The following is a 16510-nucleotide window of genomic DNA, read 5'->3' on the forward strand; positions in this document are numbered from 1 at the left end:
GTGCTGATTCAGGATTTATACCACTGTCAGGTTTTAGCCCCACAGATCAAGAAGCAGATTTTATCCAGCTTTTTTTCTTTAATCATCAAGGCTGTGAATGTTGGATCTTTTGCCCTCCCCCCCCCTCCTCTACCAGCGCATTGATCTGCCCAACCCAGCAACATGGAGCTCTACTCTCTACTACAGAATCTTCCTCAACTGCATTTTTTTAAAAAGGCATTCCACTCCCACATACAGATTTGCTTCTTTTTTTGCTGCTTTGGGTGTTTTCATACATGATAGTCTGGTAGACTTGGTTTGATTCGAGACCAAAATTGCAACATTTGCAAATTTTTCAGATGGTTCGGTTCGCTTTCGCACTGTCAAACAAACCAAACCTTTTGAAAAACCCGTCCACCCCTCACCTGTGGTGGCGCTGCACCAAGAACCAATGAAGGAAACGACACCAAAACCTCTGAAGAAGACACTGTCCGAAACTTTAACGGTTGTGGGATTTCTCATTTGTGGTTAGTAGCAGACTACAGGCTATTTGTCCTGTTAGCGCTAGGCTCTCGCGTTTGTTTTGGTTCCGTTGGTTGCCCTGTTTCGTCTGCTGTAATCGAACTCTAGTTTGTTTGCCTGTTAAGTCCGGTTTGTTTGACTACTGTGTGTATATATATATATATATATATATGTATATATGTATATATATACATATATATATATATACAGTAGTAGTAGTACTATTCCTGTAGTTTCACGCTGGAAAACTACAGCTAAAAGTTCGCTGAGAATATTCTGCTCATTTTGACAATCCCACACCAAGTTATACGGAGGAGAGGAAAAAGTAAATTTCTTGCGAAAGCATAATGTTACGGACTATATTAAGACAGGCGACCTTTATGAGAAATGAAAAAGGGATTTGTCTGAGATACACAAACCACCTACGTAAAGGAAAGCGAGTGCATCAGAATCTCCTTTGAAATGGTTGATTATAATGAGAAAACGGGTAAATCAAGTCGTGTGTGTATGTGTTTTTTAAATTTTTTTATATATATATAATTGTCAAAGCAGTGATGTTGAAGCTTTGTGTGACTTATCGAATTGAGCGTCGTTCTACATCCGAGCAGCATGAGCATCAGCCGTAGAGGGGTTTGTTTTGCAGATCACAAAGCCTTTGAAGCCTTTTTTTTTTGCTTCACAGTGAATTTGCAGCAACTCATTACTGACGCAATAAGACAGAAAACCCCTGTTCTAATTTGTCCATAAAATGGACTTGGAATCGTCAGAGATCGGAGATGTGTCCAAGTCTATATTTGCTTTTTTACTATTATTATTCGTCAAGTCAGTTTCTCACAGAAACTGTGGCAGTGGGGTGGGAGAGAAAATGGGTAAACTAGCCTCCGATACGGAGTGAGCCTTAAAGATGCGGGGCGGCTTGCACTAATGTGAGACGTTGTGTGGTTAAACACGCCAGGTCTGCCTCTTAACTTGTCTCGCGCTCGATTGGAGCGACGATTACCGTGCTGCCCAGCAGACGGGAAACGGTGACTAAGACTCTGTGAGCGCCCGCGGGCCACGCCGCTGACCTGTAAACATCAAATCTCTTCCCAGCGAACAGATTCCTCCCCACCGGCGAAACACCGCCAGGCAGTCACACACCGGACGGCACGACGCGTCTGTAAACGTCAGGGGGAAATCAATTTTTGCTCGCTTTCTGAAATCTCTCCTCATTAGAGAGGACTTCGCTTGATGTGGTCGCGTGTTCATCAAAGCCCGCGAACCCAGCCGAGGATTGAGAATTTCACTTGGATGCACCGTGCCGAGGAAAAATCGTTTAGCGGATTTCTATGCAGTTTGCTTCAAAGGCATCAGGTTTCCCGTTGCAGCAATCTTGATCTTTACTTTTCCGGGCCTTCGAAAGTTTCTCTTTTTCTTCCTTTATTTTCCATTGCACACACATTCCCTCCGGTCCTATTACAACAGCCATCACAACGCATAAGACACTTAGTAGCTCAGAGGATGACTTTACAAATAAAAAAAGATCAAGGAGAGCTGAAAGGTATCTGAAAGTTGTGGTTTAAGAAATAGAAAAGTGAGTCAGTCGAAACAAATATAAGTTTTTTAAAAATTTATTTATTTTTTCTCTTATTGCCTCAGATTCCATTTTCTCATCTCATATTTGAAGAGGCGAACCCACCCGAGTAGCTAAAGCTCAGAAAACGTCATTTCAAGTTTCAACGGTGTTCAAAAAGTTCGTGGGTTCAGCAGACTTTTGTGAGACGAATAAAATTCAATTCAGTTTATTTACGTAGCACCAATTCACAACCACAACAAAAAAAAAATCATCATTTTACTTAAGTCACACATACATTCCAGTTGATCCTAGTTATCAATCAGCGCATCAAGCTCAGTTCATTGGTCAAATTTAATGAACTCATCGACTTGCAGCATTCACTCCGCCTGGACGAGCACGTAGCGCTGTGCGCTTGAGTTGTCATTGACTTTACATACTTAGAACATGCATGTAGCGACAGTGGAGAGGAAAAACCTCAGCAGAACCAGAACCGGGCTCAGTGCAAGTGGCCGACTGGGGGGAGTTTGAGAGGACAGACTGGATACTCAGAAGGAAACGGATGAACCGATTTTCAGTTATTTTTCAAGTTTGTGAAACGGTTAAAAGGAGAAGAGGCAGAACGATTAGTCGTTCCCTCATCCAGGAAGTCAAACAGAAGATCAGACCAGAGGCACCTTCTATGGAGAGGAAAAAACATGAAGGTCGCAGTCAAAATAACAGCAAATGAGGCACGTTGGAGAGTAGTAGAAGAAGAACACGATGCAGAAGAGGGTAAGGGAATCACACACTCGCAAAAATGTCACACCACTGACGACTCTTGATTCCTCTCCGGCAGACCTGCATGAAATGTCAAACCGGTTGAAGCCGACTGAATTCAACAAACTCTTGCACTGGTTTACACACCAGCTGGCGGCGCTAGAGTGTCAAATTATTTGTTTTACTTCTGCCAGCAAAAAAAAACAAAAAGTCTTAAGAGAAAGAACAGAGGGAAAAAGAAAACAAACACGACCGACAAACGGGCTCTGTTTTCCACGTGTTCGCAGTTGGTTTGGTTTGCTCGGCTGCGACGCAGGTCGGGTCAGGTCTGTACCTCCCTCACACTAACTACTCTATTTTTGTGCCAACTTATCTGGCAAAAATAGATATATTTAATGTAGAGCAGACCACAGGATGGATGATGGTTTAAAGCCTTCTGTGAGGAGCAGGGTCAGAAAGCAGAAAGGAGATTTTCCTTTCTTTCTCACAGAATTATTAGTAAGAATTGTCTATAATTTGTGTTGTGCGTCCTCAGCTCTAGATGCACCACATGTGATATTAAAGAAAGCATGCCCTAATAAAAGAATTATTACTGAAAACCAGTTTTTTTTTTTACCCTACAAGTCAAAACCCAGGAATGATGCAAGTCCTACAACTTGGTTCTGTTGCAATCAATCCATTGATCTGACTCTGGATTCAGGTCAGAGCACATTTCCATCTTTGTCAGTAGAATCTTCTATCCGTTATGAGAAATTAGAGTAGATTAAGTCGTCTGCTAGAGCTTAGGAGCCTTTTTAGGACGGCTAAATAGCTCAGAGTTATGCGGCTCAATATGCATTCTTCAGAAAATAATCAGGTTGTGAACAAAAATGTTAAAATCTGCCAGCGTTCAGAGAAAGAGAGGAATGTCTGAATGAAGTCTGGGTTCTTGGAACTGAATTGCTAGAGATACAACAGCGAGGCAGTTTGAACTCATTCCTCAACACACGTACACGTGTCTAAGGCCATCATAAGGAGATGCTGTTAAATATGATTATTAAGTCAGTTATGTACAATTGTTACTCTTGTTACTTTAAACAAAATGCATAACCTGATCACGTCAATAATAAGCAAAACAAGCACATTTGACAATCATTTAAGGTTTTGGCTGCTCAGTCAGCTCAGTCCTCTCGTTGTTGTAGTTCATTCATCAACGGCTACACCCTGTAGCCTCTGTATTAGGCAGTTGTCTAATCCTGTCTAGACAACAGTATTAAAAGAATTTTTTAATTAGTTTTTTAAATTTCTCCCAGTCTGTCTGTGGTGGAAAAAAACCCTTCCTCCTTCCTGAATCCTGGCTGCACTTTTCTTCATTTTCTATGTTTATAGCAGAAAACGATTTCTATTTCTGTGTCATACTTTTGTTATTACTTTCAAAACCAGTGCATTGTGTGTGTGTGTGGGGGTTTTATTTATTTTATTTTTTACCGGTGTCAAAATTTTGTTCTTGGTTCAGAAATGCACAAAATACCAAAAAGCAGGTGCGTAGATAATAACTCAAACTCTTTACAACCCTGGTGTGCTGGTATTCATCGCCATGGCTACCCTATACTTTCCATGAAGATATGTTGTTTCATATTGATAGCTTGTAAAATCTCACTTCTCTTATAGATGTTTGATCGCGTTATACACTTTGATAGCTGGAAATGATTAACTTAGGAGAAGTGAACGCTACACCGCTGCATCTACGGTACAGTTCTAGTCCTAACGTACAGGCTGAAAGCATTTCTGACAGTTCAGTCTGACAGCAACCCCACCGGAGGAGCGAAAGGGCAAGTCGGGGGGGTACGAACTCAAAAGCACGCACTGTATGTGAGGATGTGGCAAATAATAATAATAATAAAAAAAGTAGAAGCTGTAAAGAAAATCGAAGCAGAGCGTTGCGTAACCCGACATCTATATACCGTGTGCTCTCTATTGGCTGTGGCTGACCCGCACAGGAGCTGGCCCTTCTCAAAAAAAACAAAAAAAACCCCACTTCCTTTTCACTCATTTCCTCACTTTTCCATGGCAACAGCAGACACTGCATACCAGAGGTGCACGTGGGTTGCAGCTTAAACAAGGGCTCAGTCTTAGAGAGGCTGCAGCTGAGGATGGACTTAGACTCCTTCTATTTAGTTTGCTCCCTCGCCCGTCTTTCTATATTTTGTCAATTCCCTGCACGCCCACGGTCATAGCAGCGCAGCTCCGGTCACTCCTTATGTTTCTGGCTTATTTAAACACCTACAGACTCGCCGTCGAAGCCGTTCTTTTTTTCTTTTTTTTCTTCTCTCCCTGGACTGTTTGTCCACAGGTCCAGTGGGCTCCTCAGGCGCACCTTCCCCCCTCACACTCACCGAAACACATAGAATACCACTTGCAGGTAATTGCAGCAGTCAAACTCCTCAAACTTCCCCTCAGCTCGTGCAGGTGGAGCGCTGTAGACCCTAACCGACCGCGGAGCTTTCTTTCTTCACGCGTGTCTCATTTAACATTTTTGGTGCCCCGTGCGAAGCGGCTGGGTGGGGGGATAAAAACACTCAAATGAACAACGGCATCAGCAAGTCGAGTTTCCCTAGATTGACGTGCATCTCTAATGAGCCCTTTAAAAAATAAATAAATAAAAGAAGAAGAAGAAAAAAAATAGAAAGCGTCGCCCTCAGAGCTGTTGAGTCTCAACCAGTGTCTGACTGTAACAGGCTGCCCTGCACTGTGTTTACGCTTCATCTCCTCGCTGTCTTTAAAGACAACTTAGCAGGGGGAAGCTAAGCTGGGCTTCAGAGTACACACACACACACACACACACATGCATGCATGAATGAATGCAGAAGCAGAGCTGTAATCTTTCAACACACTTGTGCTATTTAAACTATTTTCCTTCTTTCTTTATGTGTGTGTGTGTGTCAGTGGCGTCTGTGGCACGTTATCGTCAGCGCGACCTCCTCCCGTCCTCCCATCACAACAAACATCCCAACCGCAGGGGTCACCGCGACAACGGGGAGCCAATTACACACTAGTGTGTTTGATCAGAACAGACGGCTGATGCGCTCACACACATGTGCACACACTCGTTCTACTCTGAAATCATCTCTTTCCTGCAAATAACTAAAGTGCCGTCTCCCCGCTTTAATTTGCACGCCTGTCAGTCTCTAAGAATGTTGATGTTTCTTTTTTTTTTTTCCCTTTTTTTTTTTTTTTTAGGGAGATTGTTTGAAATCTTCCCAACATCTGGGGAGGAAAAAAGAGGTTAAAGATGTTGGATGAAGAGTTATGTTAGAAACTCGGTGGGGAAGATGCTTATAAACACATGCGACAAGTGACACGGGTCCCTTCTGTAAATAGCCTGTATGGGTGTGTGTGTGTGTGTGTGTGTGTTGCATAGTCCAGCCCCTGGGGTCCTGTGGGTGGTGGCCCCCCAATTGTGGCTGTGCTGTCACATCCCTTTAAGGACTGTCGCCTCGCCTGTCACACACACACACACACACACACACAGAGAGGCACACGCACGCGCGCGCTGCTCGGCCTGCCACGTCCCTTGAAAGGCAGGAAACTCGGATGTGGCAGGAGATTAATGTTGTATGGCCCAGGAGCACGCATGGCAGCGCACACGCCTCCACGCAGCCGGAGCCGCGGCTTGACTCCTGCCAAACTTAAAGCGTCCTAAATATTTAGGGAACAGAAACGGCACCAGCTGGTTGTTTCAATGCGAAGAGTATTTTTTTTATTATTTTTTAGGCGACAAAAGATGACAAAAAAAATGAAATCTCTTTATGTTGTTGCTAGCGCGAGAATTTCGAGCACTGCTTGAAATATCTACCGCACCACGTCGGTTTGTGAGGATTGAAATCTGGATTTTTTTTCCTACGTCGTAAAGTTCTTAAAACAACGTGAGATCAGACGGGAACCAACGTGCCTTCTCAGGTCTGCGTCTGTCGAAAGCTTTAATGAATGTTTGATTTCCCGCGTGACGCTGCTTCAAAACCCCAAGATTAGCTTAAGTTAGCTTCTCAAACACACATTGCTTTCAACAGAGATGGCTCCTGTCAGATTACTCTTTAGATTGATTACAAGTTGTTGCTTTATTCGTTTTGATTCTTTTTCTTGTCATTGTTGAAACACCAATGTCTAATTCAAGCAGTTAAAAACAATAAATCACAGCACTTCTTTTTAATGGGAAATTAACCAAAGTTCAGTTTGTACAGTCAGTGACCAATCACTGCAGCTCGGCTGCCCATCTCCTTAGCCCCATTCTGATGTAACCTCATGTCTCACGTCGTCTCTTGAAAACCAAACTTTGAAGATAAAAGCGTAGACATTACAGGGTTTCCCCCAGTGTATTATAAGCCTGGCAGACCACCAGGCTATACCTACACCCCCACCAGGCTAAGCATCGTTTGTTTTACATACACCAGAAACAGTAACAGTGATGACGTAGACGGGTTATAGAGTGTCTTTGATGAAATGGTTGGAAGCACAATAGCAAGATGGTATGGTCAGTATGTGAACATATAGGCAGACTGAGGTCAGGTGTTTTTATTTTTCTAATTCTCCGGTACCACATAACCACTGCCTGTCTTTAACCGTCTACATGGTAACAACTTCAGCGAATAAAATTGACCAAGTCAAAGAAATATATATTTATTTTAATTGCATATTTTTATCTTTGCCTTTTTCAAGACTTTGTCGTTTGTGTTTATGTATTAATAATGTCTTCCATGTCGTTCTGTAGATTTGAACGCAGTTCCTGTTAAGTTGAATGACCAACTTTGGCAACTCCTCTGGACATGATTGTATTTTAATGAAGGGGGGTGTTTCAAGAAGGCATTTGAAATGGTTATTTGCACTACAAGTATTAATATTAGGAAGGTTATTTGCAACGTTTTGAAGAAGGTGTTGCAAACATAAGTAGTTTCAGGTCACAACAATCAAAAAAGCATGGCAACATCCCGGAGGAACTGATCTACTGCGACGAGCAACTCTGAAACGCAACCAGCGAATGAGTCGGCAACCTCGGTTATTCAAATTTTTATCTGGATATATATTAAAGTTGAAGCTCTATGTTTAATTTTTTAGTTCTAAATTAGTCTCTGTAGAACTAGCAACCTCTTGCTCCTCAGTAAATGGTTGATAATGAAGTAACACCTCATTAAAAACCAGATTTAGCTCTGTAGCCTGAACGCTACATGAATGCATATTTAACACCTAAACTTACAGGCCTCCACTGACCTACGCTCAAGTTTTTTTTTTCTCCACATCAGCAATTAAAGTTGTGGATCTGTCATTTATTGGTCAAAAAAAAGAAAAAGCGGCTCATGTTGATTTGGAGATTTTGACGCGACTGTGTCGCTAGCTGGGCCCCGCTGCTAAAAATACTTATTGCTGAGCTCAATGGTTTCCAACCAAGTCGTTCCAGGGCTCTGTGTGTTTGCCAGAGTTATGAACAATATTTCGATGCATTAGAGTCGTGTGGGATGACAGCAGTCATTTTATGTACCAGTCAAGTCCTCCAGTGTTACCAGGGAAACCAGGATATATATGACTTGTGAAGAAGTTGAGGCATTAATTGAGAAACTCGAAGCTAAAAATGTTACTCTGAACGATTTCCAATGTCTATATCACTGTTTATTTAGCTAAAGATGAGGTGCTATTTGCATTAAACATTTTAAATCAAATATCCCATTTAACAGTTTCACAAACCAAATTCCCTGTAAAGTGATTACTTGAGCAGATCCGGGGGTTCGTCGCGGTAGATGTTCCGTTTTTAGTCCCTGCGTGGAGCAGAAAGTGATGAGGCGTACCGAAGCAGTCTATCGGCGTACAGCCACCTCGCGCACGCTCGCTCATCACCTCTAACAGCTACCGCACCGCCCGGTTCCCCTCGATCTGCTCGCCTCTAACCCCCTCCATGTATACACCGTCTGCCTCCACCCTCATAAATGAATCATCATGTCGCCCAGCAGAGCAGAAATGTTCCTTAATTGCATCGGAATCACCGGATCTGTCTTTCGTGTGTCAAAACGCGCACGGCATTAATAGGAGGGGAGAGGGGTTTCTGTCTTCTGCCATGTCAGTGCAACTCAGTGTCCGTGTTCTTTTCTTTGCTGCATTGTTTTCCTCCTCTACTATGTTCTCCGTGTGTAACGATTCGGATCAAATGCTGCTGTGTGGAATTGGGATCCGCCGCCTCTTCCCCTCTCTCTCTCTCTCTCTCTCTTTCTTTCTTTCTCTCTGTCTCTCTCTCCCGTGCCCCGTCTCTCACACCGGCCCTCTGGCTGACAGGCGTCTCGTTAGCGCAGTGTGTCTGTCAGTGGGGTTGGAGATTGAGCTGTGCCCCCGCATATCCCCGATGTCTCTCTCCAACTCTCTCTCTTCCTTTGTTTCATTCTTTCTTTCTGTTTCTCTCCATCTTTTCTTTTCTTTCACTCATTCACAGGCTAAGTCGTTCCGTGGCTCCCCCGAAACAGGCCTCAGTAATGATCCGATGTGTTATGCTTATTTTCATTCACTTTTGGTCAAACGTTGTTGTGTGTTTCTCTCTCTCTCTCTCTTTATTTTCTGTTAGGTGGAAATCAAGATGAAAAAGATGGACGCCATCAGATGGGAGAAGCTGGAGGGAGAAGGACAGGAGTCCAGCATCAAACACTTCAATCCGAGTCAGTCCTCAGCTTCGGTGTTTACGCTCTGTTTCTTTTTTTTTTTTTTTTACTCCTCTAATCTATCTGTATCTCTTCCCCTGTCTCCACTGCCGTCAGTCCATCTCACTATCTTCCTCCTGAACCACTACTTGTTTCTTTCTGTCTCTGCGCGAAGATCAATATAAGCTCCTGTTTGTCTGTTCTCCACTAAAATGAGAGTGGGCAGTCGGGCCCTGCTAGAGTCTTTCATTAGCGTGACGGCGAGGGAAAGGAAAGGTAGCGGTGGCGGCGCGCGGCTCGGTATTTCAGCCCACGCGTTCCTGTTATGGACGGGATTAAATACGTATGTAGTTGTGTCGGTGAGGAAGGCAAAGTTGTCGTTAAGTGGGCAGCCTGACTATTTTTCCTCTGCCCAGTTTTATTCCCCCCTGTTTACCAGGGCACGCTTTTAACTTGTGACGCCTTCGAACATGATATTTGGGAATTTTTTATGAAACGTGTCCACACTTGGCCTGAATCTGTCTGCTGCCTTATTTATGGAAATCTGCGTCTGGATTACGTGTCCTGCTCTGCCTCTCCATCTCTTGCTGGGATTACAAGCGGATGTTTTTACATCTGGAGAAAACAGAAATCAAATCTTGGGGTGATTGTTCGCCAAATGAGTTTATTCGTTCAGCCTTGCTGGGTGTGTTCTAATGAAACCATTAATGGTGAACTCCAGTAAAGATTGCCATTTTTTGCCTTCTTCTTATATGGTCACATAACTACAAGCTTCAGTGTAATTTGTTGAGTTTTTTAGGTGACAGACCAACTAAATAAGGCATAATTGAGAAGAGGAAGGAAAGTATAAGAAAGAATTTCTTATTTCAAATTGGAATCTACTTGTTTCATCAACAGGGAAGTTTCCAAACCTGGGCTTTATGGAAGAAAGGCAAGAAGAAACATTTTCTGGGGGGATAAAAAGAAACATTTAAAATGTTATAAAATTTGCCACAAGCAGGCCCGGCGTAAAAGGGTGGGCATGTGGAGGGCCGAGCCCAGGGTGGGTAATTGAAATTCAATTAAAAATTTTTTTTATTGATCCCAAGGGAAAGTTAAATAACCTAAACATGTGCGCCTTCAAAATGATTTTGTTTGACATTTCTCTTAAAAAACAAAAACAAACAAACAAAAAATTATATATTTTTCATTTTCATAGCACCACAACAGACCCCGGCTAGAAAAATTGGTAAAAATGGATTCAGCCAGCATCATGTTTCACTCACAGATTATTTCTCACGCAAGATTGTCTAATTTTCCCTTAAAGAAATAGACTTAAGAGATTGGAAATACAAATTTCCAAGGTTTTTGCGACATGTGAGCTAAAGTGTATGCTAATCTTAGCATAATTCCTCTTACCATCGGTAATTCCTCTTTATGATTTATCTTAACAAACAACATGGTTATTTCATTTGAAAGGTAGCAAAGATGTTTCTTCAAACATATGAAATAAAAAAAAAAACATGCTTACTGGCAAACAATTCAAAGAAGGTGCTACGATCAGATTTTTTATTTAATTTTTTTCCCCTGCAGGGGATCTTTGGTGGGCTCTAGTGTCCCTTATATGACAGTAGGCTGTCAGGAAGAGGGAGGAAGACATGCGGGAAATATCGTCGGGTCCTGGAGTCGAACCCGCGACGGCTGTGTCGAGGACTCAAGGCCTCTGCTACGATCAGATTAAACCAAAATTATACTTTCGACTCTACATGAAAGATGCTGTTTGGTGGAAAACTAACTGTTAAAACGACGGCGCAGTCAAAGTCCAGACCCAAGTCCTATTGAGAATCTGGGACAAGATTTGAAATGTAAAGAGAAATGAAGTGGTAGAGACAATCAAAAAAAACTGTGGTTGTATTCAGAGACTGAATACAAAATGAATGCCACACTTTTCAGATTTTTATGACGAAAGCAAAGAGTTATTTTGCTTCCTCTTCAAAATGAAGGACTACTTATTGTTGGTCTATCTGGTAAAAACCCAGTAAAACACTCTGAGGCTTCCGCTCCCAACCAAACGTGAAAAAGTTAAACCGTTCTGCTTTCTCTTGTCTCCAACCTTCTCAGATTTTTCCCACTTTAACACTTTTGATCCTCAGTAAACTAACATTGCGAGTTCTTCTCCTCAATTTTTTTTGTTTTTTTGTTACCCCTTCAGATCAGTACCCAACGTCTTCCCACCACACCCATAAGTGGGACAAGATGGTGATGGACTTAAGCGAGGAGGAGAAGAACGAGAAGCTGGAGGGAGACGCGGCGCTCAACAAGCTCTTCCAGCAGATCTACTCGGACGGCTCGGACGACGTCAAGCGGGCCATGAACAAGTCCTTCGTGAGTACTCGCTCCTGCGGTGACGCGGCTTCACGTTCACTCGTTCACTGCTGTGAGCGAAGTGCAAACTGCAAAAAACTTAAGCAATGCCACGCGTTGCTCTTTACAGGCTTTTTTTTTTTTTTTTTTTTTAAGTGTGCAGAAAGGAAGCATTTTTTCTCATCACTCTTGTATTGATCTTTCTGAGAACTGAAAATAAAGAAAATAGAGTTTCAGGTCCACTCTATATAAAAATGTAATAAATCTTGTGGGCTGCGGATGTTTCCTCGTCTGCATTCATCCGATGAAGGTCTTATTGTAGTTTAGAGGCAGGAAGAGCTTGATAAGTGTCCAAGTGGCAGGAGTCCGGGTGGGGGGGGGGGAAACAAATAATCGCGACAAAATTCTCTGAAAGTCTGCTTTCCCTCTTCTTCTGTTTGTAGAGAGCAGCTGTGTAGATGTTTGTGCTGCCGAGACTGAGAGGAGAAATGGAGAAATATCTTCTTAAATAAAGGTGGCTTAGAGATTACACACAATATTAAAAATGATGGGTTTGACTGAGTCACTAGAAGTTTTTGTCAACGCCCCAAAGTTGTTGTTAGGCCCGTCGCAATAAATCAATTAATTGCATGATAAATTAAAACAAACTCAATGATTTCCTTTTGCATAATTTATTGTTTTTGTCTTTTCTCTCTCTTTCTCCCAAAAACCGGACGATCGAAGTATAATTCATTTTACTTTTTGTTTTTGTTGTTTTGTGTATTTATTTTTGGATATTTAAAACGTCTTCCAGTGTTAAATGTTCATTAGAATTTAAAGTTTGTTGATCTTTCGAGCATGTGTTCTTTCATTATTATCACCCGTACCGTGATATTACTTTAAAATGGTCTCGAAACAACAATTTTATCGTTCATCGCTGTGACTTCTCTGAGAATTTGTCGTCCGGCAAAATTTGTTACGGCGACAGACTTAGTTGTTTGGTGTAGAAAAAGGAAAATCAAACCAAAAAAAAAGTCGCAAACATCAGTAAACTGTTAACGTCACGTTTTATTGGACCGCACTTCTCTGCATTTCTCTGTTCGGGTGCATTTAAATTCCTTTAAGATTAAACTGCTGCTGAAAAAAAAAACCCAACCCAGTCACAACTGAATGACATTGATGGTAGTCATGATGAACTGCTGTTTTTCCTTTTCATTTAGGTAATTGAATATCTTGATTTTTTTTTAATCCAGTCTATATAATTTAGCTGCATTAAGCAGACCTAGAGAAGCTGTTTGGCATTGAACGCAACTAAAGGTTAATTCATTGCACAACCTGAGGAACAAATACAGAGAAAACCCAACTACTGCCATTATTAGGGCATCAAGGTTGTTGACCCAGCCATCAACAAAAGTGCTGTGTGCCTCCGTAGGCAGTTGCCATATCAACGGCCTTTACTGCAGACAAATACTTCGGTGCGCTTTTAAAGAAAAGCCCAGGCGGGTGTTGAGATCCGTCTCTGCTGCAGCCATGTTTGAATCGGTCGATTTTTAACCAGGTCTGTTGCACAATCCGCAAAACTGAACGTCAGGACGCTTGGGGTATGTCGTCGACAGAATACGTTGTAATTCCCCCACGTTGTAATTAAGGGTTTTCATAATTTATAATGAAAGGTTGCAGCATCTCCCTGTCTGTGATGTCACTTCCTGTGTACAGATAGACTTCAGATAGTTAAAGATGACTCTGTGCAGAAAGCTCTGCAAGTTTTGTTCACATGGGATTAAGTGGAACCACACGGAAATATCTTACTTTCAGAATGATCAACAAGTCGTATCAAAACAGAGAGGAAACATGCTATCTGTTAGCCTAGCACTTCAGCAAACTGCTTTGCGTGCTACGCTCTGTCAGCAGGAGCAAAGACATGAGTTTATTAAAACCTGTTAATGTCTCAGAAATAGGCTTTTTTTTTCCCCTCCAAAGAGATCCGGAGCTTAACCAGAACCCGTCCTAGAGCCGGTTCTGAGTTGGTTCTTTTCCACAGCCAAAGTTATTCAGAGGTTTTATTAAGAGGATTTGGAGAAGATCGTATCGTAGTACAAGGGCACTTAGCCACACAAATTATATTATTTATCTCGGTATCCATGGAAATAGATGTTGTATTATAGATAGATGGATGGATCAAACGTCTTTCTTTGTCTTTTTTCTGTCTATCTTTCTTTCTGTCCTTTGTGTTTTGCTTTTTTCTCTTTCTGTTTCTTTCTATGTTTCCTTCTGCCTTTTCTTCTTTGTCTTTCTCCCTGCCTTTAGTTTTCTTTCTGTCTTTGTGTTTTTGTCTTTCATTTTGTCTTATTTCTTGTTTCTGTCTCTTTCCTTCAGTTTGTCTTTCTTTCTGCCTTTATTAATGCCCACAGGAGAAATTCATGTTTATTAACCCTGTGGTTTTTATGAACCCCTCATATTTCCTATCAGCTTGGTCTCCGAGCCGATCGGAACCAGCAGCTCGGTTTATCACCACCACCTGGCAATAATAAAAGACGGGCGGCGATCGGGAGACGAGTCTTGAAATAACATTAAGGGATTTGGCTGAAAATGTCAATTTTAAGCGCAGATCTGTGTTAACGTATTGACCCGCACAAACGCTGCGACATCAAAACAAACATGGGAAGCAAAAGAGACACTGATGCTTATCTAACTTTTCTCTGTGTTTTGATCTTTGTCTTTTTTGCCTCGTGTTAAATTAGACGACACAAATGATTTAGCCGCTTTGTGTCGCAGTCGGTAGGATAGGCGTCCCTTGTTTAAAAGCCACTTAAAAGAAACTGATGTTGGAGTTTTAAATATGCTCAGAGTTTTGTTGATTGGGTGTTGGCCTCCATAAGCTGTCATTAGCTCCTATAAAAAACGATTCTTTCATCTGACCTAAGAACCAAGCTTATAAATGCTGTTGATTTGATGACTGAGACTTATTAACAAATCCCTAATTGGATCCTGATTGGATCATTCCTAATTTAGCAAAAAAAAAAAAGACTTGTGTTTTTCCCTCTTGGACCACTTAGCTCACCTCATTCTGCCTTTTTAGCTCTCATTTGTACATCGGTAGAGTCACTTCTTACAGGCAATCTACAGATACACACAACGAAACAAACACTGATACGTACAGCCTGATTTTATTGGTAATTGCGGCTGCACAAGCAGTCGTCTGCTGTTTGGGCTCAGGGTTGGTTTTCCTGCTGGAAACCCAGCAGATCGATGTGAGTTTTAACAATTTAAAGGACCCGAGGAATTCCAAACACACTCCGAGCTTGTGCAGAAAATAACCCATTGTAGTCCTTTGAAATAAAACGAAGAAGAAGAAATCTCTAATGTCAGTCTCTGCGCGTTTTGTGGAGAGCTGACCTTTTGATAGAGGCAGCTCTGGTCTTTTCACTCTAATAATCTTAAGTAATGTTGATGCCGGCCGCAAATGGACCGTCGCGAAATGCGCGTTAATGACAGAGACCCGGGCTAATTTGGATTCCGAACTCGAGACAAAACCCCCCAAAAATACAGGCTTTCTCGGTGGATGTGTAACACGCTCACACTCCTGAACCGACAGCGACCCAAAGCCTCTTTAAAGAAGACATCCATCTGCACTTATCTACAGGCATTGATTTGTCACCGGCTCTAAGAGAGGAGCTGAGTGCAAAGTTTACACGCCCCAAAGTCAGAACGACACAAAAAAATGGAAAAGGGGGGGAAACTCCGTTTATAGAACGTTATTTTATTTGAGGGAAGCTGCACATGTCCCAGTGATCAGTGTGAGGTTTCAACCTTCAGAGAATCATTCGCCGTCTTTCCCAGCAGAATTGACCTGCGACTCTTTTTAACATTCATGCCAAGTAGGCGTTTGCTCCAACGTTTACCAGCGCTAGAGCGGCGTAAGCATCCGTCTACGTTGCGCCGCCGCCGCTCAATAATAAACAAAAAAAAAGCCAGGAAAAGGAAGGGTGGTGGAAATAAAGATGCAGCAGGGGAGAGTGTTTCTTTAGTTGCATTGATTACTGCGAGAGCATCTTCACAGGTCTGCCCAGAAAGACCCAGAACACGTCCTTCCACTGACTCCCTGTAGCTCAGAGAGCAGACTTTAAAATACTGCTGCTAGTGAATAAATTGCTGACCGGCTTGGCACCGCAATACATTACAGATGTGTTGTCGTCATACTGACCTTCCAAATCACTCAGGTCTTCTGGTTCTGATTCTGGTTCTGCATCCCCAGAACCACATCCAAACATGGAGAAGCAGCATTCAGGGTCTTTGCTCCTCATATCTGGAAGGAACTTCAAGAAAACCGCAAAACTGCTGAAACACTGTGCTACTTTAAATCAACTCTAAACCCTCCTGATTAGAGATGCCTTTGATCGGGTCACATAATTGGCAACTTCTCTATATTTTGTTTTCTCTAATCTTCTCTAATTTATTGTTTTTTTGTTTTATTTTATCACTTTGTAAAGCTCTTTGAACTGCTTTGTTGCTTAAATGTGCTATACAAATAAACTGGCCTTGTGATTTAACATCATTTCCACATAGAGACAAGTTGGTGTGGATTGTCAACGAATTATCAATTAAATTCTCAATTCAAACTGTTTAGTATATATATATACGTTTTCTCTGGTTGTTATTAAAATCAGATTGGTGCACTTAAACATTACATTGTGACAGAAAACAGTAAAAACAGGAGAAATCT

General features: G+C 42.0%; 1 protein-coding gene across 2 annotated transcripts in view; it reads left to right on the plus strand.

The window, feature by feature from the left end:
• sugt1 (SGT1 homolog, MIS12 kinetochore complex assembly cochaperone) overlaps nt 1-16510 on the plus strand; it is a 32690-nt gene that overhangs the window by 15407 nt on the left and 773 nt on the right. For both annotated transcript variants that reach the window (XM_032566320.1, XM_032566321.1), the window contains exons 11-12: nt 9393-9483; nt 11657-11829. In XM_032566320.1, the coding sequence (XP_032422211.1) occupies nt 9393-9483; nt 11657-11829 (264 nt within the window). The remainder of the gene's footprint in view (nt 1-9392; nt 9484-11656; nt 11830-16510) is intronic.

Source organism: Xiphophorus hellerii, chromosome 6 (genome assembly GCF_003331165.1).
Source record: "Xiphophorus hellerii strain 12219 chromosome 6, Xiphophorus_hellerii-4.1, whole genome shotgun sequence".
NCBI classification, from domain to species: Eukaryota; Metazoa; Chordata; class Actinopteri; order Cyprinodontiformes; family Poeciliidae; genus Xiphophorus; species Xiphophorus hellerii.